Raw genomic sequence first — 17,913 nt, 5'->3', positions numbered from 1 at the left:
TCAGCAGGTCTGGCAGCATCGGCGGAGAAGAAGAGTTGACGTTTCAAGTCCTCATGATCCTTCAACAGAACTAGTTCTATTGAAGGGTCATGAGGACTCGAAATGTCAACTCTTTTCTTCTCTGCCGATGCTGCCAGACCTGCTGAGTTTTTCCAGGTAATTCTGTTTTTGTTTTGGATTTCCAGCATCCGCAGTTTTTTGTTTTTATCTAATATCTCCTTATGTGGCTGGATGTCAAATATTATTTTGTAATGCTCCTGTGATGCACCATGGGAGGTTTGATTACATTAAAGGTACTAGATAAATATTAGTTGCTGCAGTTGTTGTTATGCAGGAGCTGTGACTTCCATTTCTAACTTTCCACAACCATCTCTCGACTTTTCTTCTGGCTGGAGTACGCAGAGGTGTGATATTTTAGTTGACTTTTTTTCACATTAACACCTCCCACCATTAAATACCACCCACTCTCCTCCCCCCCACCCCCCACCCCGGCCAAGCCTTGCACATTGAAGAGTTGCACTTGTTGCAAAAGCATGTGGGAGCCTATTCTACACAATAGGATTGTAGCCCGTCCTTTGAGGAGAGCAGGTCAGTGAACATTCCTTGGTTTAGCCTCCCATTCACCGGGCTTCTTTCATGAAATATTTTCGCAGCTCTGCAGATCAAATTGTGGTTACGTGTGGAGCTGAGCTGTACACAGAGTATGGCAATGGTTCATCAAAGACTGATCCCGAGCCAGGGGTAGAGACACTGCAGTTGAACTGGAGAGGAGACCAGGCTTTTCATATTGTTAGTATTCAGTCCCAAGCGTGGATGTAGAACCAGAACACAATAACATGAGAACACTCTCTGCCCAGGATGTCCCAGGGAACGGCCACTGAACTAACAGCTTCAGGAGAGGCCGAAGGAAATATTTTTGATTTGTTTTTCTCACAAAGCCACTTATTTTTTCAACGCGGGCGTGGAGATAGGAATATAGATGCGAACTTTTGCTGGAAAATTTCCTCAGGGATTTTTCCAATCCACCCACTCCTCCCCCAAGCATGTCAGCAGAGATTCAGGACAAAGCGCTTAAAGAACTATTGTGTCCTGACTTTCTGCTGAAGCTAACGGCAGGAGGGAGGGGGAGAATGCACCCTGGAAAATCCCAAGTCATTGGCAAACAAGAGCTTGAGTCAGGAGCCAATGAAGGTCTAATTAAAGTTTGAATTTGCATTTGTAGTGGTTATTCTTGAAGCGCTGCAGTTGAATTCTGTTTGCCATTAAAATGTTAATGGAAAGCATCTTGTTTCTTTGATTTAGATTAACCTTGCTACATCCCCTGCTGCTGCTCAGTTGATCAGTCGTGCTCAAAGTGTTAACTCTGCAGCTGCCACAGGTATTGCTCAGCAGGCAGTTCTACTGGGAAACTCCACAAGCCCAGCTCTAACAGCCAGCCAGGCACAGATGTACCTTCGGGCCCAGATGGTAAGCAGCAACCTGGTGCGTACTTTAAGAAGTATTGTACTTATAATACAATGTCAAACACGTATCATCTTTATGGACGGCACATGTGGTCTCAGGATAAGTGGTGATTAATCACCGGCTGATGACACGAGGTCATTCCCTTTGAAGATTAACTTGGCAACGTATAATTCAAACGTTATCTATAACCTTTCATCCTTTATGGCCATGCTGTAGGGAGTCGATTAATATTCTTCCCAATTATATTCCAGCTTGAACATTTTTATTTCCTGCCGTGGGCTCTGAGGAGACATTTATCAGGGAAGCAAGTTTGTGAAGAATAATTCAAAGCCTGATTTGAGCTGTAGGTTCATTTCGGATCTCCTGAGTAATCAGGCCCTGAGACAAACTCAGCCTTGTCCAGCTGTTAATTTGTGATAATTACAAAAGCACATTAATTGGTTAATATGGTAACTAGCTAATTTACTTAGTCTAGTTAATAGGATATCTGAGACAGTTATAAATAGTAGGCCCTAGCCAGAAGGTCAGAAGTAACGAGGTGCTGTTTGTATTGCTGCCTTGTTTAAAATAATGCAAAAATTGGCATGCCTCAAACTGGCAATAATGTGGTGCCCAGCCCAATATCCCCTTGTAGTAATGTATCTACCCATCCACTAACCACCCGCCCCATCTCTCCTAAAGATGTGACTCATTGCTGAGTTAAGATTCCAAGAGTATTAATCACCGTACAGCACCACACCCAAGTCGGCATTATTTGGATGTGAGCCTTGTCCTGTGTTTGGGATGTCAGTCTCACCAGCCGCCCCCCCCCCCAACCCCCTCGCTAACATCTGCACATATTTGTCTCCAGCAAGGGCTCCTGAATCACCTTTGCTGATTATTACCTTCCCTAATTTCAGAAGGCTCAGGTCTATTGGTGGAGCACCCAGACCACTGCCCCAGCTGAGTTTATGGACTCGGATTTGAATCTGGGACTTCCCTGGCCTATACAGTTCTGTAACTGTTGGCTGGACTAACCTGGCAAGCCTGCACTGAACCCGTCAAGCGACCATTGGAAACCCCACCAAAGCGGGCCGAGCAGAAGCTGTTAGATTCCATCCACCTTTTGTGCTCAGCTGGTTGCTCCCAGCTGGTGAAATGTCTGTCATCCCTGGTGACCCACGTTTGAAAGAGGTTTCCCTCTGTCACAGGCTGGCCAGGAAATCGCGGGTGAATGTATGGAAAGATACACTCCCTACAATGAGGGTCCAAACATGTAGCTGCCCCTCGTGATCTAACCCAGCCAATCTCCATCGAGGATACTTCAAACCCCTTTCCCACTCCCCCCAACTGGTTGAAGAAGCTCACTGTTATTCCCAAGAACACTGTTCTGTCCAGATGGATTCCATTTACTGTTAATGATATTTAAATGGTGTTGGTCAATTTGGAACCTGTAAGAATCAGTGAGAGTGTCAATGTTGAGTCTGCTCATGTATTTTTGAATTCGAGCCCCAGCTGAATGTTTTGTTGCTCAGATCTTGGTTCCACTAAGCTGCATGGCTTCAGTCTTCACTGTGTTTTCTGTTGCTGCCGATGACATCATTGCATTGGGGGCATCTTCCAGTCCCTGGTCTTTCCAACTGCTGATCCACCAGGAGAGTCTAGCTCCCGCAGCTGATCCACCAGGAGAGTCTAGCTCCCGCTGCTGATCCACCAGGAGAGTCTAGCTCCCGCAGCTGATCCACCAGGAGAGTCTAGCTCCCGCTGCTGATCCACCAGGAGAGTCTAACTCCCGCTGCTGATCCACCAGGAGAGTCTAACTCCCGCTGCTGATCCACCAGGAGAGTCTAGCTCCCGCTGCTGATCCACCAGGAGAGTCTAACTCCCGCTGCTGATCCACCAGGAGAGTCTAACTCCCGCTGCTGATCCACCAGGAGAGTCTAGCTCCCGCTGCTGATCCACCAGGAGAGTCTAACTCCCGCAGCTGATCCACCAGGAGAGTCTAACTCCCGCTGCTGATCCACCAGGAGAGTCTAACTCCCGCAGCTGATCCACCAGGAGAGTCTAGCTCCCGCTGCTGATCCACCAGGAGAGTCTAACTCCCGCAGCTGATCCACCAGGAGAGTCTAACTCCCGCAGCTGATCCACCAGGAGAGTCTAGCTCCCGCTGCTGATCCACCAGGAGAGTCTAGCTCCCGCTGCTGATCCACCAGGAGAGTCTAGCTCCCGCAGCTGATCCACCAGGAGAGTCTAGCTCCCGCTGCTGATCCACCAGGAGAGTCTAACTCCCGCTGCTGATCCACCAGGAGAGTCTAACTCCCGCTGCTGATCCACCAGGAGAGTCTAACTCCCGCAGCTGATCCACCAGGAGAGTCTAACTCCCGCAGCTGATCCACCAGGAGAGTCTAGCTCCCGCTGCTGATCCACCAGGAGAGTCTAACTCCCGCAGCTGATCCACCAGGAGAGTCTAACTCCCGCTGCTGATCCACCAGGAGAGTATAACTCCCGCTGCTGATCCACCAGGAGAGTCTAACTCCCGCAGCTGATCCACCAGGAGAGTCTAGCTCCCGCTGCTGATCCACCAGGAGAGTCTAGCTCCCGCTGCTGATCCACCAGGAGAGTCTAACTCCCGCTGCTGATCCACCAGGAGAGTCTAACTCCCGCAGCTGATCCACCAGGAGAGTCTAACTCCCGCAGCTAATCCACCAGGAGAGTCTAACTCCCGCAGCTGATCCACCAGGAGAGTCTAGCTCCCGCTGCTGATCCACCAGGAGAGTCTAACTCCCGCTGCTGATCCACCAGGAGAGTCTAACTCCCGCAGCTGATCCACCAGGAGAGTCTAGCTCCCGCTGCTGATCCACCAGGAGAGTCTAACTCCCGCTGCTGATCCACCAGGAGAGTCTAGCTCCCGCTGCTGATCCACCAGGAGAGTCTAACTCCCGCTGCTGATCCACCAGGAGAGTCTAGCTCCCGCTGCTGATCCACCAGGAGAGTCTAACTCCCGCAGCTGATCCACCAGGAGAGTCTAGCTCCCGCAGCTGATCCACCAGGAGAGTCTAACTCCCGCTGCTGATCCACCAGGAGAGTCTAACTCCCGCTGCTGATCCACCAGGAGAGTCTAACTCCCGCTGCTGATCCACCAGGAGAGTCTAACTCCCGCTGCTGATCCACCAGGAGAGTCTAGCTCCCGCTGCTGATCCACCAGGAGAGTCTAGCTCCCGCTGCTGATCCACCAGGAGAGTCTAGCTCCCGCAGCTGATCCACCAGGGGAGTCTAACTCCCGCTGCTGATCCACCAGGGGAGTCTAACTCCCGCTGCTGATCCACCAGGAGAGTCTAACTCCCGCTGCTGATCCACCAGGAGAGTCTAACTCCCGCTGCTGATCCACCAGGAGAGTCTAGCTCCCGCTGCTGATCCACCAGGAGAGTCTAGCTCCCGCTGCTGATCCACCAGGGGAGTCTAACTCCCGCTGCTGATCCACCAGGAGAGTCTAGCTCCCGCAGCTGATCCACCAGGAGAGTCTAACTCCCGCTGCTGATCCACCAGGAGAGTCTAGCTCCCGCTGCTGATCCACCAGGAGAGTCTAACTCCCGCTGCTGATCCACCAGGAGAGTCTAACTCCCGCTGCTGATCCACCAGGAGAGTCTAACTCCCGCTGCTGATCCACCAGGAGAGTCTAGCTCCCGCTGCTGATCCACCAGGAGAGTCTAACTCCCGCTGCTGATCCACCAGGAGAGTCTAGCTCCCGCTGCTGATCCACCAGGAGAGTCTAACTCCCGCTGCTGATCCACCAGGAGAGTCTAGCTCCCGCTGCTGATCCACCAGGAGAGTCTAACTCCCGCTGCTGATCCACCAGGAGAGTCTAGCTCCCGCTGCTGATCCACCAGGAGAGTCTAACTCCCGCAGCTGATCCACCAGGAGAGTCTAACTCCCGCTGCTGATCCACCAGGAGAGTCTAACTCCCGCAGCTGATCCACCAGGAGAGTCTAACTCCCGCTGCTGATCCACCAGGAGAGTCTAACTCCCGCTGCTGATCCACCAGGAGAGTCTAACTCCCGCTGCTGATCCACCAGGAGAGTCTAACTCCCGCTGCTGATCCACCAGGAGAGTCTAACTCCCGCAGCTGATCCACCAGGAGAGTCTAACTCCCGCTGCTGATCCACCAGGAGAGTCTAACTCCCGCTGCTGATCCACCAGGAGAGTCTAACTCCCGCTGCTGATCCACCAGGAGAGTCTAACTCCCGCTGCTGATCCACCAGGAGAGTCTAGCTCCCGCTGCTGATCCACCAGGAGAGTCTAGCTCCCGCTGCTGATCCACCAGGAGAGTCTAACTCCCGCTGCTGATCCACCAGGAGAGTCTAACTCCCGCTGCTGATCCACCAGGAGAGTCTAACTCCCGCAGCTGATCCACCAGGAGAGTCTAACTCCCGCAGCTGATCCACCAGGAGAGTCTAGCTCCCGCAGCTGATCCACCAGGAGAGTCTAGCTCCCGCTGCTGATCCACCAGGAGAGTCTAACTCCCGCTGCTGATCCACCAGGAGAGTCTAACTCCCGCTGCTGATCCACCAGGAGAGTCTAGCTCCCGCTGCTGATCCACCAGGAGAGTCTAACTCCAACTGTTGATTGCTTCGTTGCTAATGAGAGGAAATATGATCTCGGAAAATGATTTCATAGAAAGATGAAAAGGCAGTTTCTGATTTTTCTCTCCTTCTCTCCCTGATTAGTTTAATTCTCTCGCTAGAATATTATCGTCATCCTTTGGTACCACATCCAAGTGCCTATTATTCATGAGCAGGCAGTAATGACGAGAGGCAGTGCCAAAGCAGAACGTTGCAGACCTCTCCTCTCCCAGTCCATATTTATGTTTGTGATAACCAGAAGTATCAGAAGCGGGAAACCTGGCCCATTATCTTTCCCCTAACTCAGCCGCTGCAGCCAATCACGGCGTCTGTACCGTTGCTCCAATGGAAAGAGTCCTTAAGTAATAATGGCCGAGGACCTCCATGACTCTTGCAAACAGGCTGATGTATAACAATATGAGCTCCTGCCCTCACTCCACCCACTACTGCAGTCTCCTCAGGGACCTGTCTGGAATCGGAGCACAGGGTCATTCGAATGATCAGGGTGTGTGATAACGCCACACAGTTGCCTGACCCATCTTGCCACTGGATTCTCCGACCTGCACCCGACCTGCCTTAGAGAGGGAATGTAAACCTTTTAACTTGAACCAAAGAATGGTTGCAGCACAGAAGGCAGCCATTTGACCCATCCTCTTTGTGCTGGTTCTCTGCAAGAGTAATTATCCTAATCCCTCTCCCCTGCAATTTATTTTTCTCTTCAGGTATTGATCCAATTCTCCTTTGAAAGCCATGATTGAATCTGCCTCCACCACACTCTCAGGCAGTGCATCCCAGACCCTAACTGGGGGGACAGATTTGCAACTGCTTCCTTTGCAGTCATCTTAAACCTGTGCTCTCTGACTCTTGAGCCTTCCACCAATGGGAACAGTTTCTCCCTTTCTACTCTGTACAGGCCACTCCTGATTTTGCACACCTCTATCAAACCTTCTCTCAATCTCCTCTTCTCCAAGGAAAACAGCCCCAGCTTCTCCAATCAATCAATTGTAGGAAGGTAATTTGACATTCCCACAGGGAATGTTTGCTGAGCCATTAGAGAGTAGATCCACAACAGAATCCAGGTCTGGATAGAAAAGGTGGGATAATGAATTTCCCACCACATTCTCGCACCCGCCCCCCCACCCCCCCACAGATATTGGATATTAGTTGAATTAAGTGGTTTCCTGATAATGGTTCCTCTCAATTCCAATTTACCACGACAAGTCTACAAGAATTCTCTCTAACCCCACTCTCCACCAGTCCCAGTTTCTAATTAGTTCATTAAAACTCTTTTTCTATGCATTGACTCTGGCCCCAGTAAACAGACAGTTAAGGTCACAGCCTGCTCTGCGAACACTATTGATTCGTAAGTGTCTGTGCTTCATTTGGTGGTGTTTCTCCACTTGCTGGTACTGGTTACATTAAGGAGAGAGTGAGGAGCAGGTGTCGGGCGAATAGATTCACAGCCCTCTTGGGTAAAGAAGGTAAAAAAAAAATCAGCCTGGCTCATAAGCCTTACATGTCTGCACTGGAGCGTGTGCATGTTTGCATACTGGTTGATAACAGGATGAAGTGTGACAGTAATGCTAGCTCCAGCTTTGCTCCAGTGATCCCAAACACTCAGGTTACACTTGAAGAGCCACACGGGCGAGGTACCAGAGATCACTTAGTGCTTGTCTGAGTTGGTTTCTATAGAAATGCAACAACAACTTGCATTCACACAGCACCTTTAATAGAGTAACAAGTCCCAAGGTGCTTCACAGGAGTGTTATCAAACTGATATCTTGACGTCAAGCCACTGGAGGAGGCTTTAGGCCAGATGGCCAAAAGCTTGGTCAAGGAAATAGGTTTTAAGGAGTGTCTTAGAGGAGGAAAGTGAGATAGAGAGGCAGAGCGGTGTAGGAAGGGAATTCCAGAGCTTGGGGCCTCAGTCACTGATGGCATGGCCGCCAATGGTGGAGTGATTAAAATCGGGGAAGCTCAAGAGGCCAGAATTAGGTGTGTGCAGAGATTTCAGTGGGTTGTGAGGCTGCAGGAGATGACCGACATGGGGAGGTTGGGGCCATGGAGAGATTTGAAAACAAGGATGAGAGTTTTAAAATCAAGGTATGGCTTAACCGGGAGCCAGTGTAGGTCAGCGAGCACAGGGGTCATGAATGAACAGGATTGGGTTCCAGTTAGGACATGGGCAGCAGAGTTTTGGACGGCCTCAGTTTTCCAGAGAGTAGAATATGTGAGGCCAGGAGGGATGGTCAGGTCTAGAGGTAACAAAGGTATGGATGAGCATTTCAGCAGCGGATGAGCTGAGTTGGGGGTGATTGATGTTACAGAGGTGGAAATACATGTTTTTAGTGGCGGCATGGGTGTGTGGATCAGAAGCTCATCTCAGGGTCAAATATGACACCAATGTTGTGAATTACATCCCAGGGATGGAGCCTGTAGAATAACAAGTCATTTCCTTGAGGAGAGAAGCTGAGAACATTGCAATTAAGTTGTTAAAAATGGAGAAAGCAGATTTGCTACTAAAGTAGCAGCTAACTAAATTTAATCTTCCATTCACACCGCCTCCAACTCAAATCTAAATATTCCGACATCACACTGCGCACCAATGAGACGCATCAACTACCGAACATCAAAACTGCCTATGAATATCTGGGCGACATTCCGAATCTCTGAAGTTCTGCATCACCTGTGCTTTCTCGGACGTAGCCTGAGTACTGTCCAGAATCGGCAGGATACTAAAGCAGCAGTTGGCAACACCAAGCCCTGGTCTGATTGTCCAAGCCCTCACCACTTCAATGCATTGATGGCTCCTATTATGGCCTGTCGCTGGAATCTCACTCGGTCTACTCCAGCTACCATCTTGATTGGTTTATTTCGATGGCTTGTGCTTCTGTGTTGCTTTTTATAATTTGTGCTGAGGGAGGTGGATGAAACCTTTTTAACTGATTGGTTCAAATGCCTTCCCTGCTCTTTTTAAAAAAAAAAATCCTAGAAAGAAACAAAAGCCAATAGTGGATGTTTATTATGGGGGTGGGAGAGTAAAGGAAATCTTATTTCCATGTATTTGCACATTGCAGCTGGGTGATCTTACTGAGAACTCATGTTGAATTATGAGAGGGGTTTGCATGCGCACAGACTAACTCACCTCCTGACTCCCCAAAGCCTGTCCACCATCTACAAGGCACAGGTCAGGAGTGTGATGGAATACTCCCCACTTGCCTAGATGAGTGCAGCTCCCACAACACTCAAGAATCTTGACACCGTCCAGAACAAAGCAGCCCCGCTCGATTGGCAACACATTCACAAACATTCACTCCCTCCACCACCGACACACAATAGCAGCAGTGTGTGTACCATCTACAAGATGCACTGCAGGAATTCACCAAAGCTCCTTCTACAGCACCTTCTAAACCCACGACCACTACCATCTAGAAGGACAAGGGCAGCAGATAGATGGGAACACCACTGCCTGGAAGTTCCCTTCCAATCACTCACCATCCTGACTTGGAAATATATCGCTGTTCCTTCACTGTCGCTGGGTCAAAATCCTGGAACTCCCTCCCTAACAGCACTGTGGGTGTACCTACACCACATGGACTGCAGCGGTTCAAGAAGACAGCTCACTACCACCTTCTCATGGGGAACTAGGGATGGGCAATAAACACTGTACACAATAAAATGAAACAATACCGTGCATTGCAAAAACTGGCTGCATACAACAACATTTTAAAAGGAACTTTGCTCCTTTGCTGTAACTTCTATGGGTCCCCCTGTTAACTACAATTAAATATCAGTAAGCAGCCCACGTCCCATGAATGAATAATAAAAAAACCACGCACCTGCGTGTGCACACGCGCCTCTGTACACACGTGTGCACACACCTCCACACACACGCACGTGCAAAAGTATTTATTGCCCATCCCTAGTTCCCCATGAGAAGATGGTGGTGAGCTGCCTTCTTGAGCCGCTGCAGTCCATGTGGTGTAGGTACACCCACAGTGCTGTTAGGGAGGGAGTGTGAATGTGGAGCACTGACAGGCCGGAATCGGCAGTGATGCCTCCCATGCTTAGGAATACATAAGAACATACAAACTAGGAACGTGAGTAGGCACCCGGCTCTCTTGCATGACAACCAGCTGCTTGGTTGAGGGTCAGTAGCATCAGTGGAACAATTCCTCAACATGAGTTAGCGTCTTCAATGAGGAGAGGGAACAGTAGATTCAAGGTGAGAGAGGCTGCATTGTGAGGGTGCCTAACTAAAAACCAAAACATTTCTTGGCCACCCACTATTGGCTCAATTCAGCTTTCAGAAGCAGCAGAGCTTCAGGTACCATCCACCTCCTCTCCAGTCCAGCTAGTTGCGTGCCCTGTTGTCTACAAGGTAAGACTGTGTTAGCCATCTGACAAACTCTGTTCTTTTCTGCCCAAGGCACCTTTTGGTAAGGTAAAAGGCAACACATTTCATGTAATTTTCAGGCACAGCAAAGTAACCTTGTGCAAGTAGCTAGGAGCCTAGGACGTGCTGTTCCTTTGTCCCCCCAGCTCATTTTCACACCCACCGCCACAGTCGCTGCTGTACAGCCTGAGGTCACCATCTCTTCAGCGAACCAGCAATCAGCTGCTGCACAGGTCAGTTCACAACCGCCATCGCTCGGCACCTTCTTCCTAAAGCAGGTTTGGGAATCGTGGGCTAAATGTTTTCGGACTGTTTGCAGGAGAGTTACCAGCAGACCAGCAGGGAGTCTGCCTCAGACCTGTGCAACTTAATGTGTCATAAATGTGATGAGATTGCCCTGCCTTGAGGGTGAATGACCACCGCCCAGAACTTTTTAGAATGAATCGTTCCTGAGATGTGGCTGATAAGGCAAAGGCTGCATTTTATTTGCCTGTCCCCTTGAGCGATTGCTGTATAAGTTGGCTGGGAGTCCTGACTCAGAGAGTAGCACTCTTGCCCCGGAGTCAGAAGGGTTCACACCCCATTCCTGAGATTTTATCCCATAGTCCAGGCTGACACCTCATTCATTCAGACGAGTCGTTAAACTGAGGCCCTGTTGTCCTCGTAGAGGGAGAAAAAATGTTGTGATGCTACTTTGAAGAACACTAGATCTGGACAATATCAGACTCCTTTCATTAAACGTATCTACTAGGATTCCTGGGCTAATCTTTCTGAGTGTCTTCAGTGAGATCTTTGAGATCAGTCACTACAATTAATCTTTCTAACACACGGGCCTAACAGTGAGGCAATATCACTGAACTAGTGATCTAGAGGCCTTGAGGGCACAGGTTCAAATCCCAGCACAGCAACTGGTGGAATTCAAATTCCATTAATAAATCTGGAATTGAAGGCTAGTCTCAGTAATAGTGACCATGAAGCTATAATCGACTGTTGTTTAAAAAAAAACCCATCAGGTTAACTAATGTCCTTTAGGGAAGGAAATCTGTCAACCTTACCTGGTCTGGATGGATAATAAATGCTGCTCTAGCCAACAACGCCCACATCCTATGTACAAATAGGAAAGGATTTTTTTTTCTAACTTGCGTTGATAACTACCAGCTCTCCAGCAGCAGTAACCCGCTGACCATCCAGAATGGGAGCCTTGGCTGCTTTCTGTCCCTTTCTTAATTCAGAGATGCTGAAGCCATCCACATGCAGGCCCAACTCTTCGCCAGAGAGGCAGAATTTAAGGAGCTTCTTAAAGGAAGGAAGCGAGGTAGAGAGAAAGAGATGTTGAAGGAGGGAATTCCAGAAGCTTTGAATCCTTTGCAGCCAAAGTCACAGCCACCAAATGTGAAGCAATTTGATAAATAGTGAAAAATTGTTTCCATTGTTTAGCAAACCAGTAACAAAGGAACAGAGGTTCTGGATTAACATTGACAAGAATCAAGAGCAAAGTTGGAAGAGAGCTTTTTATACCCCTTTTATTATAATTTTCAACCACCCATGATGATTGAGACAGGCAATTATATCATTAAATAATGATTTATACAGGCCGAATATTAAAGGTTATGGGATTCGAGTAGTTGCTGCAATTGTAGAGCTAGCACTGGCGCAGGAATGATGGGCCAAACAGACTCCTGGAAGGTACCGCGCAGGCCTTGGTCTGTGGTAAGTACCATGTATCCGGTTGCACAATAAAACGAAATGATACCGTGCATGGCAAAAACTGGCTGCACACAATGACGAAATTTTAATAGGAACTTTGCTCCTGTGCTGTAACTTCTGTTAACTGCAATTAAATATCATTAAGCAGCCATTATTTGGGATTCTGCTGCTAGGGTTGCTGTATTCCTCCAAGTGAGTGCTACGTATTCCATCACACTTCTACCTTGAGCTGTTGGAGAGACTTTTAAGGTTTAGGTTACACAGTCTCTACTCTGCTCTCGAAGTGTGGCTGGTAAGACTGATTCTGGGAGGTGATAGTCCCGAGGATATTGATGGTGGTCATCCCAATGGCGATGGTGTGGTCAAAGGGGGCAGGGTCTTTTCTTCTTGGAGATGATTGTTATTTGGTCCTTAATGTGGCACACATGTTGCCTCCCACTTGTCCGCCCAGACCTGGGTTTTGTTGTGGTCCTCCTTCTCTAATGGAGATCTGAATCCCGTTCCTGTCTCGGGTTCGATCCCCAGACCCGGCTTTATCATTTGACTTTAGACAGAGGGGAAAAGGGTTAACAAGGCTGAAATGCCGAGGTGTACCTGTCCCTGATCTCTATCACTGACCCTGTCAAAGCTTGCAGGGTCAGGCAGGGGTCACCTGCTTTACCTGGCCGGTAAAGAGTGTCTCGTGACTCTGTCCACAGAGGAGCAGGAATTCTCTTGGATTTGTTTATTACACAGTATTTCCAGCACAGACACAGGATGTTGGACCCAGCTGGTCCATGGCAGTGTTTATGCTCCGCACAAGTCTCCTCCCACGCTAATTAATCTCACCCTATCAGCATAACCTTCTATTCCTTTGTCCTGCATGTGTTTATCCAGCTTGCTCTTCAATGCATCTCTGCTGTTTGCCTCAGCCACTCCCTGTAGTAGCGAGTTCCACGCTCATCCCCCTCTCTCGGTTAACTGGAGAGAGGCAGCCTCCCAGCACGTGGGTTTAACCCTGAAAAATGGATCAACCGCATTGTGCAATCCTTGGGTTTGCCAACACAGAGTTCAGACTCCATTGTCCATCCTGGGCACCTAAACATAGCCATGGCTTATGTAAATATACGGAGGATGTGCGTGCTCAGATCTGTGCTCACAGTATATTGTAAATGTAATGGCTGAGAGTGGAGTTTTGCCTGAGTTCTGGCTCTGTGAGTAGCAGCCGGCGTGGAGGGAGGTTGGGGGGAAGGGCGGGGGGTGGGGGGGTTGGTGGTGGTGATAGTAAAATGCAAATGAATTCTGTGACTGCCAATCTGAGGTCCGATTTTAAAAGCTGTACCTTTAACCTGTCTCGCCTGCCTCTTCTCACAACACTTGGGGCAGGCCAGCGGTGGGAAATGAAAGATAAAGCTGGCTGTAAACCAGAACGAAACAGAAACCGTTGCAAGATTTCCGCCTTGGCCACTGGTTGTTATCGCCGTTCCAGGAGGAGGCAGTGGGCGGGGTTTTCCAGCCCCAGCTGCGATCGGGATGGTCCGGTCCCGGCGGAGGGCCAGGCTGCCGGATCTCCCATGGCACAACAGGGCCGGATAATCCCAGCCAAGGTCTCAGCCGCCGGCGGTGATGTACCTGTTGGTAACCCCAGAACCACCTCGCAAAAAAAATCAGCGACCCCCCCCCCCCAAACCCCCCAAACCCCACCCCGCTGATTCCCACTCCGGGGCTGAAAGCTGCTTGTAAAAATGGGATCCCACCTAAGATGGACAGTCTCCATCTCTTGGGAAAATCCCATCAGACTCGTGGTTACTGCCTTTGATAGTCTTGCACTTGTAAAATTTAAAATATTTCGCCTGACAATAGTTTCGAATTCGCTCAATTTTTTTGAGTTAAAAAATCCCAACCTTTCTTTTCCTGAATGGGGTTAAGTTTAAGTGAGGATTTTATTTTGGCTGCTGTCCTTTAGCTTCTGCTAAAGACGTGCTGCGTTAACAGTCATGATTTCTGATGAATCCCCTTTGCAGGTGCAGAATTTAGCAATAAGAAGTCAACAGAATACAGCAGCAACAGTTCAGCCACAGCTTCAAAGCGTCACTCTGAAAGCAACCGCGTCAGCTCAGCAGTCTCCATTTACCTCCCAGCCTAAACCTTTAGGCCCAGGCCCAAGCCCAGGCCCTGTGAGCGGCAACAAAGGAGCCCAGCCTGAAAACATGGCAGAAAGTGGGAAGAGGGTTGAAATTGTCAGTTCGTCCAGCAGCGATACCAGGAGCGTCAGTGTGACCCACACAGCGACCCCTGTGACCACACACCCTCTCATTACCACAGGTAAGTTTATGCCTTCAACCAGCAACAACTTCTATTTATATAGCCTTTAACTTTTTTTAATCCATTTACAGGATGTGGGTGTCGCTGGCTGGGCCAGCATTTGTTGCCCGTCCCTAATCGCCCTTGGTGAGCCGCCAAGTTGAACTGCTGCAGTCCATGTGGTGTAGGCACACCCACAGTGCTGTTAGGGAGGGAGTTCCAGGATTTTGATCCAGCGACAGTAAAGGAACGGCCGATATATTTCCAAGTCGGGATGGTGAGTGACTTGGAGGGGAACTTCCAGGTGGTGGTGTTCCCACCTATCTGCTGGCCTTGTCCTTCTAGAGGGTAGTGGCCGTGGGTTTGGAAGGTGCTATTGAAAGACCCTTGGTGAATTCCTGCAGTGCATCTTGTAGATGGTACACGCTGCTGCTACTGTGCGTCGGTGGTGGAGGGAGTGAATGTTTGTGGATGTGGTGCCAATCGAGGGGGCTGCTTTGTCCTGGACAGTGTCAGGCTTCTTGAGTGTTGTTTTATTAACAGGTCACAAATAAACAACAGCAATAGTTCAGGAGGAATTGCAACAGGAAAGAGGAATTGCAGCCCCATGTTGGGCATTTATTGTAGGAATCTTCCATCTTCACAAGTCAAGAGACAGGGCACAGTAACATTCAGGAAGATGTAACACTTAATAAAAGTGTCGATTGTTATTATCGTATGTTCACTTGTAAATGTATTCATGGCTCCTTAATAAGAATATCATTGTAACATAGAACACTGACCTACTGAGGTAGGGTACTGTAACTATTGTGGACCATGTTTGATAAGTCACCAGGGCCAGATGGGTTGTTTCCGAGGCTGCTGCAGGAAGTCAGGGAGGAGACAGCAGATGCTCTGAGGATGATTTTCCAATCTTCACTAGATACAGGGGAGGTACCGGAGGACTGGAGAAATGCAAATGTAGTTCCATTGTTTAAAAAGGGATCAAAGAAAATGTCAAACAATCATAGGCCAGTTAGTCTTACATTGGTGGTGAGCAAATTAGTAGAATCAATCCTGAGAGAGAGGATTAACCGTCATGTGGAAAGGCATGGACTAGTCAGGGATGGTCAGCATGGATTTGTTAAAGGAAGGTCTTGCCTCACAAATTTGATTGAATTCTTTGAGGAAGTGACAAGGAGGGTTGATGAAGGTAGTGCAGTGGATGTTGTGTACATGGATTTTAGCAAGGCATTTGACAAGATCCCACATGGCAGATTGGTCAGGAAAGTAAAAGCCCATGGGATTCAGGGTAATGTGGTAAACTGGATAAAAGGTTGGCTTTGTAACAGGAAACAAGGGGTAATGGTCGATGGATGCCCTTGCGAATGGAAAGTTGTCTCAGGTGGTGTTCCACAGGGCTCGGTGTTGGGACCCTTGCTGTTTGTGTTATATATTAACGATTTGGATGTGAACATTGGGGGCACGATTGGGAAATTTACAGATGACACAAAGATTGGCCGAGTAGTGGATAGTGTAGGGGATAGCCATAATCTCCAAAACAATATAGATGGGTTGGTGGAGTGGGCGGTAAAGTGGCAGATGGATTTTAACATAGAGAAGTGTGAAGTCATACATTTAGGGAGGTCAAACAGTTACAGGGATTACACAATAAATAGGAATATACTAAGAGGGGTAGATGAAGTGAGAGATCTTGGTGTACAAGTACACGGGTCCCTAAAGGCAGCAGTTCAAGTAGACAAGGTTGTAAAGAAGGCATATGGAATGATCTCCTTCATTGGCAGAGGTATAGAATATAAAAGTAGGATATAATGTTGGAATTGTGTAAAACACTGGTGAGGCCACAACTGGAGTATTGTGTGCAGCTCTGGTCACCACATTACAGGAAGGATGTAATAGCTCTGGAGAGAGTGCAGAGGAGGTTTACAAGAATGTTGCCAGGGTTAGAAAAGTGTAGCTACGAGGAGATATTGGATAGGTTGGGGTTATTTTCCTTAGAACAAAGAAGGCTGAGAGGTGACTTGATTGAGGTGTACAAAATTATGAGGGGAATAGATAGAGTGGATAGGATCAAATTGTTTCCCTTGATGGAGATTTCTAGAACCAGGGGACATAGATTCAAGATAAGTGGCAGAAGGTGTAGGGGGGACATGAGGAAGAACTTTTTTTACGCAGAGGGTAGTGGGTGTCTGGAATTTGCTGCCCAAGTTGGTGGTGGAGGCAGAAACTTTAAACTCTTTTAAAAAGTACCTGGATCTGCACCTAAAGTGCTGTAAGCTGCAGGGCTATGGGCCGGGTGCAGGAAGGTGGGATTAGAAAGGGCACCTTAGTGTCCTTGGGCTGGCATGGACAAGATGGGCTGAATGGCCTCCTTCTGTGCTGTAACTTTTCTATGGTTCTATGTTTGAAATTAAATCCTTTAGAAATTGAATGAGCTGTGATGTAAACATACTCATGATATAAACTTCTTCATACTCTGTTCTGAAGTATTTAAGATGGATGTATGATTGTAAACCATTATAAAAAAGACAGGCTTGCATTTAGATAGCAGTAGTCACATCCAGAGGACATTGCAAAACACTTTACAGTCAGTGAAGTGCTTTTGAAATGTAATCACTGTTGTAATGTTGGAAATACAGCAGCTGATTTGGAAAAAGCAAGTTCCCACAAAGAACAGTGCAATAATGACCAGATAACTAGATTATCATGTAGGATATACAGCACAGAAACAGACTATTTGGCCCAACCAGTTAATGCCAGCATTTATATCACCCACAAATCTCCTCCCATCATGCTCATCTAACTCTTGTCACTGTAACCCTCTGTTCCCTTCTCGCTCATTTGCTTGGCCAACTTCCCCTTAAATTCATCCACACTATTCACCTCAACTACTCCCTGTGGTAGCGAGTTCCACATTCTCCCCACTCCCTTGGTCAAGAAGTTTCTCCTGAATTCCATGTTGGATTTCTTGGTGACTATCTTATATTGACTGCCTCTAATTATGCTCTTCCCCACGAGAGGAAACATTATCTCTCTATCCGCTGTATCAAAACCTTCCATCATTGTAAAGATCTCTTATCAGGTCACCCCCTAAGATTTCTTTTCCAAGAGAATAGCGACCCAGCCTGCCGATCCTTTCCTGATCTGTACACCCACAGGTTTCTGGTATCATCTTTGTGAATCCTCCTTGTACCCTCTCCAGTGCCTCGACACCCTTTCTATAATATTGCACCCAGACTGTGGAATGTACTTCAAGGGCAGAATGTTGGCAAAGGGCGTGCGGGGTTGGGCCTGACATGCTGATGCGTAAAATGACGCGAGATAACATTGGGCCTGTGTCCCGGCGTCATTTCGATATTTCATTCGGCAGGCATGCACCGGAGATGGCTGAGCCCCCGCCGACCTGTCAACTGCCTATTAAGGCCATTAAAAGAGTAATTTACCTTATTAACAACACTGCCCGTC

The 17,913-nt window shown here is 48.3% G+C and overlaps 1 protein-coding gene across 1 annotated transcript in view; it reads left to right on the top strand.

Moving 5' to 3' along the window:
• LOC121288481 (polyhomeotic-like protein 2) overlaps positions 1-17,913 on the top strand; it is a 558,331-nt gene that overhangs the window by 468,341 nt on the left and 72,077 nt on the right. Inside the window, exons 6-8 of the mRNA XM_041207022.1 lie at positions 1,303-1,467; positions 10,539-10,691; positions 14,169-14,469. Of these exons, the coding sequence (XP_041062956.1) occupies positions 1,303-1,467; positions 10,539-10,691; positions 14,169-14,469 (619 nt within the window). The remainder of the gene's footprint in view (positions 1-1,302; positions 1,468-10,538; positions 10,692-14,168; positions 14,470-17,913) is intronic.

The sequence above is a fragment of the Carcharodon carcharias genome, chromosome 15 (assembly GCF_017639515.1).
Source record: "Carcharodon carcharias isolate sCarCar2 chromosome 15, sCarCar2.pri, whole genome shotgun sequence".
Taxonomy (NCBI): Eukaryota; Metazoa; Chordata; class Chondrichthyes; order Lamniformes; family Lamnidae; genus Carcharodon; species Carcharodon carcharias.
Note: the sequence above shows the minus strand (reverse complement) of the source record. Positions and strands in the feature narration are given on the sequence as shown.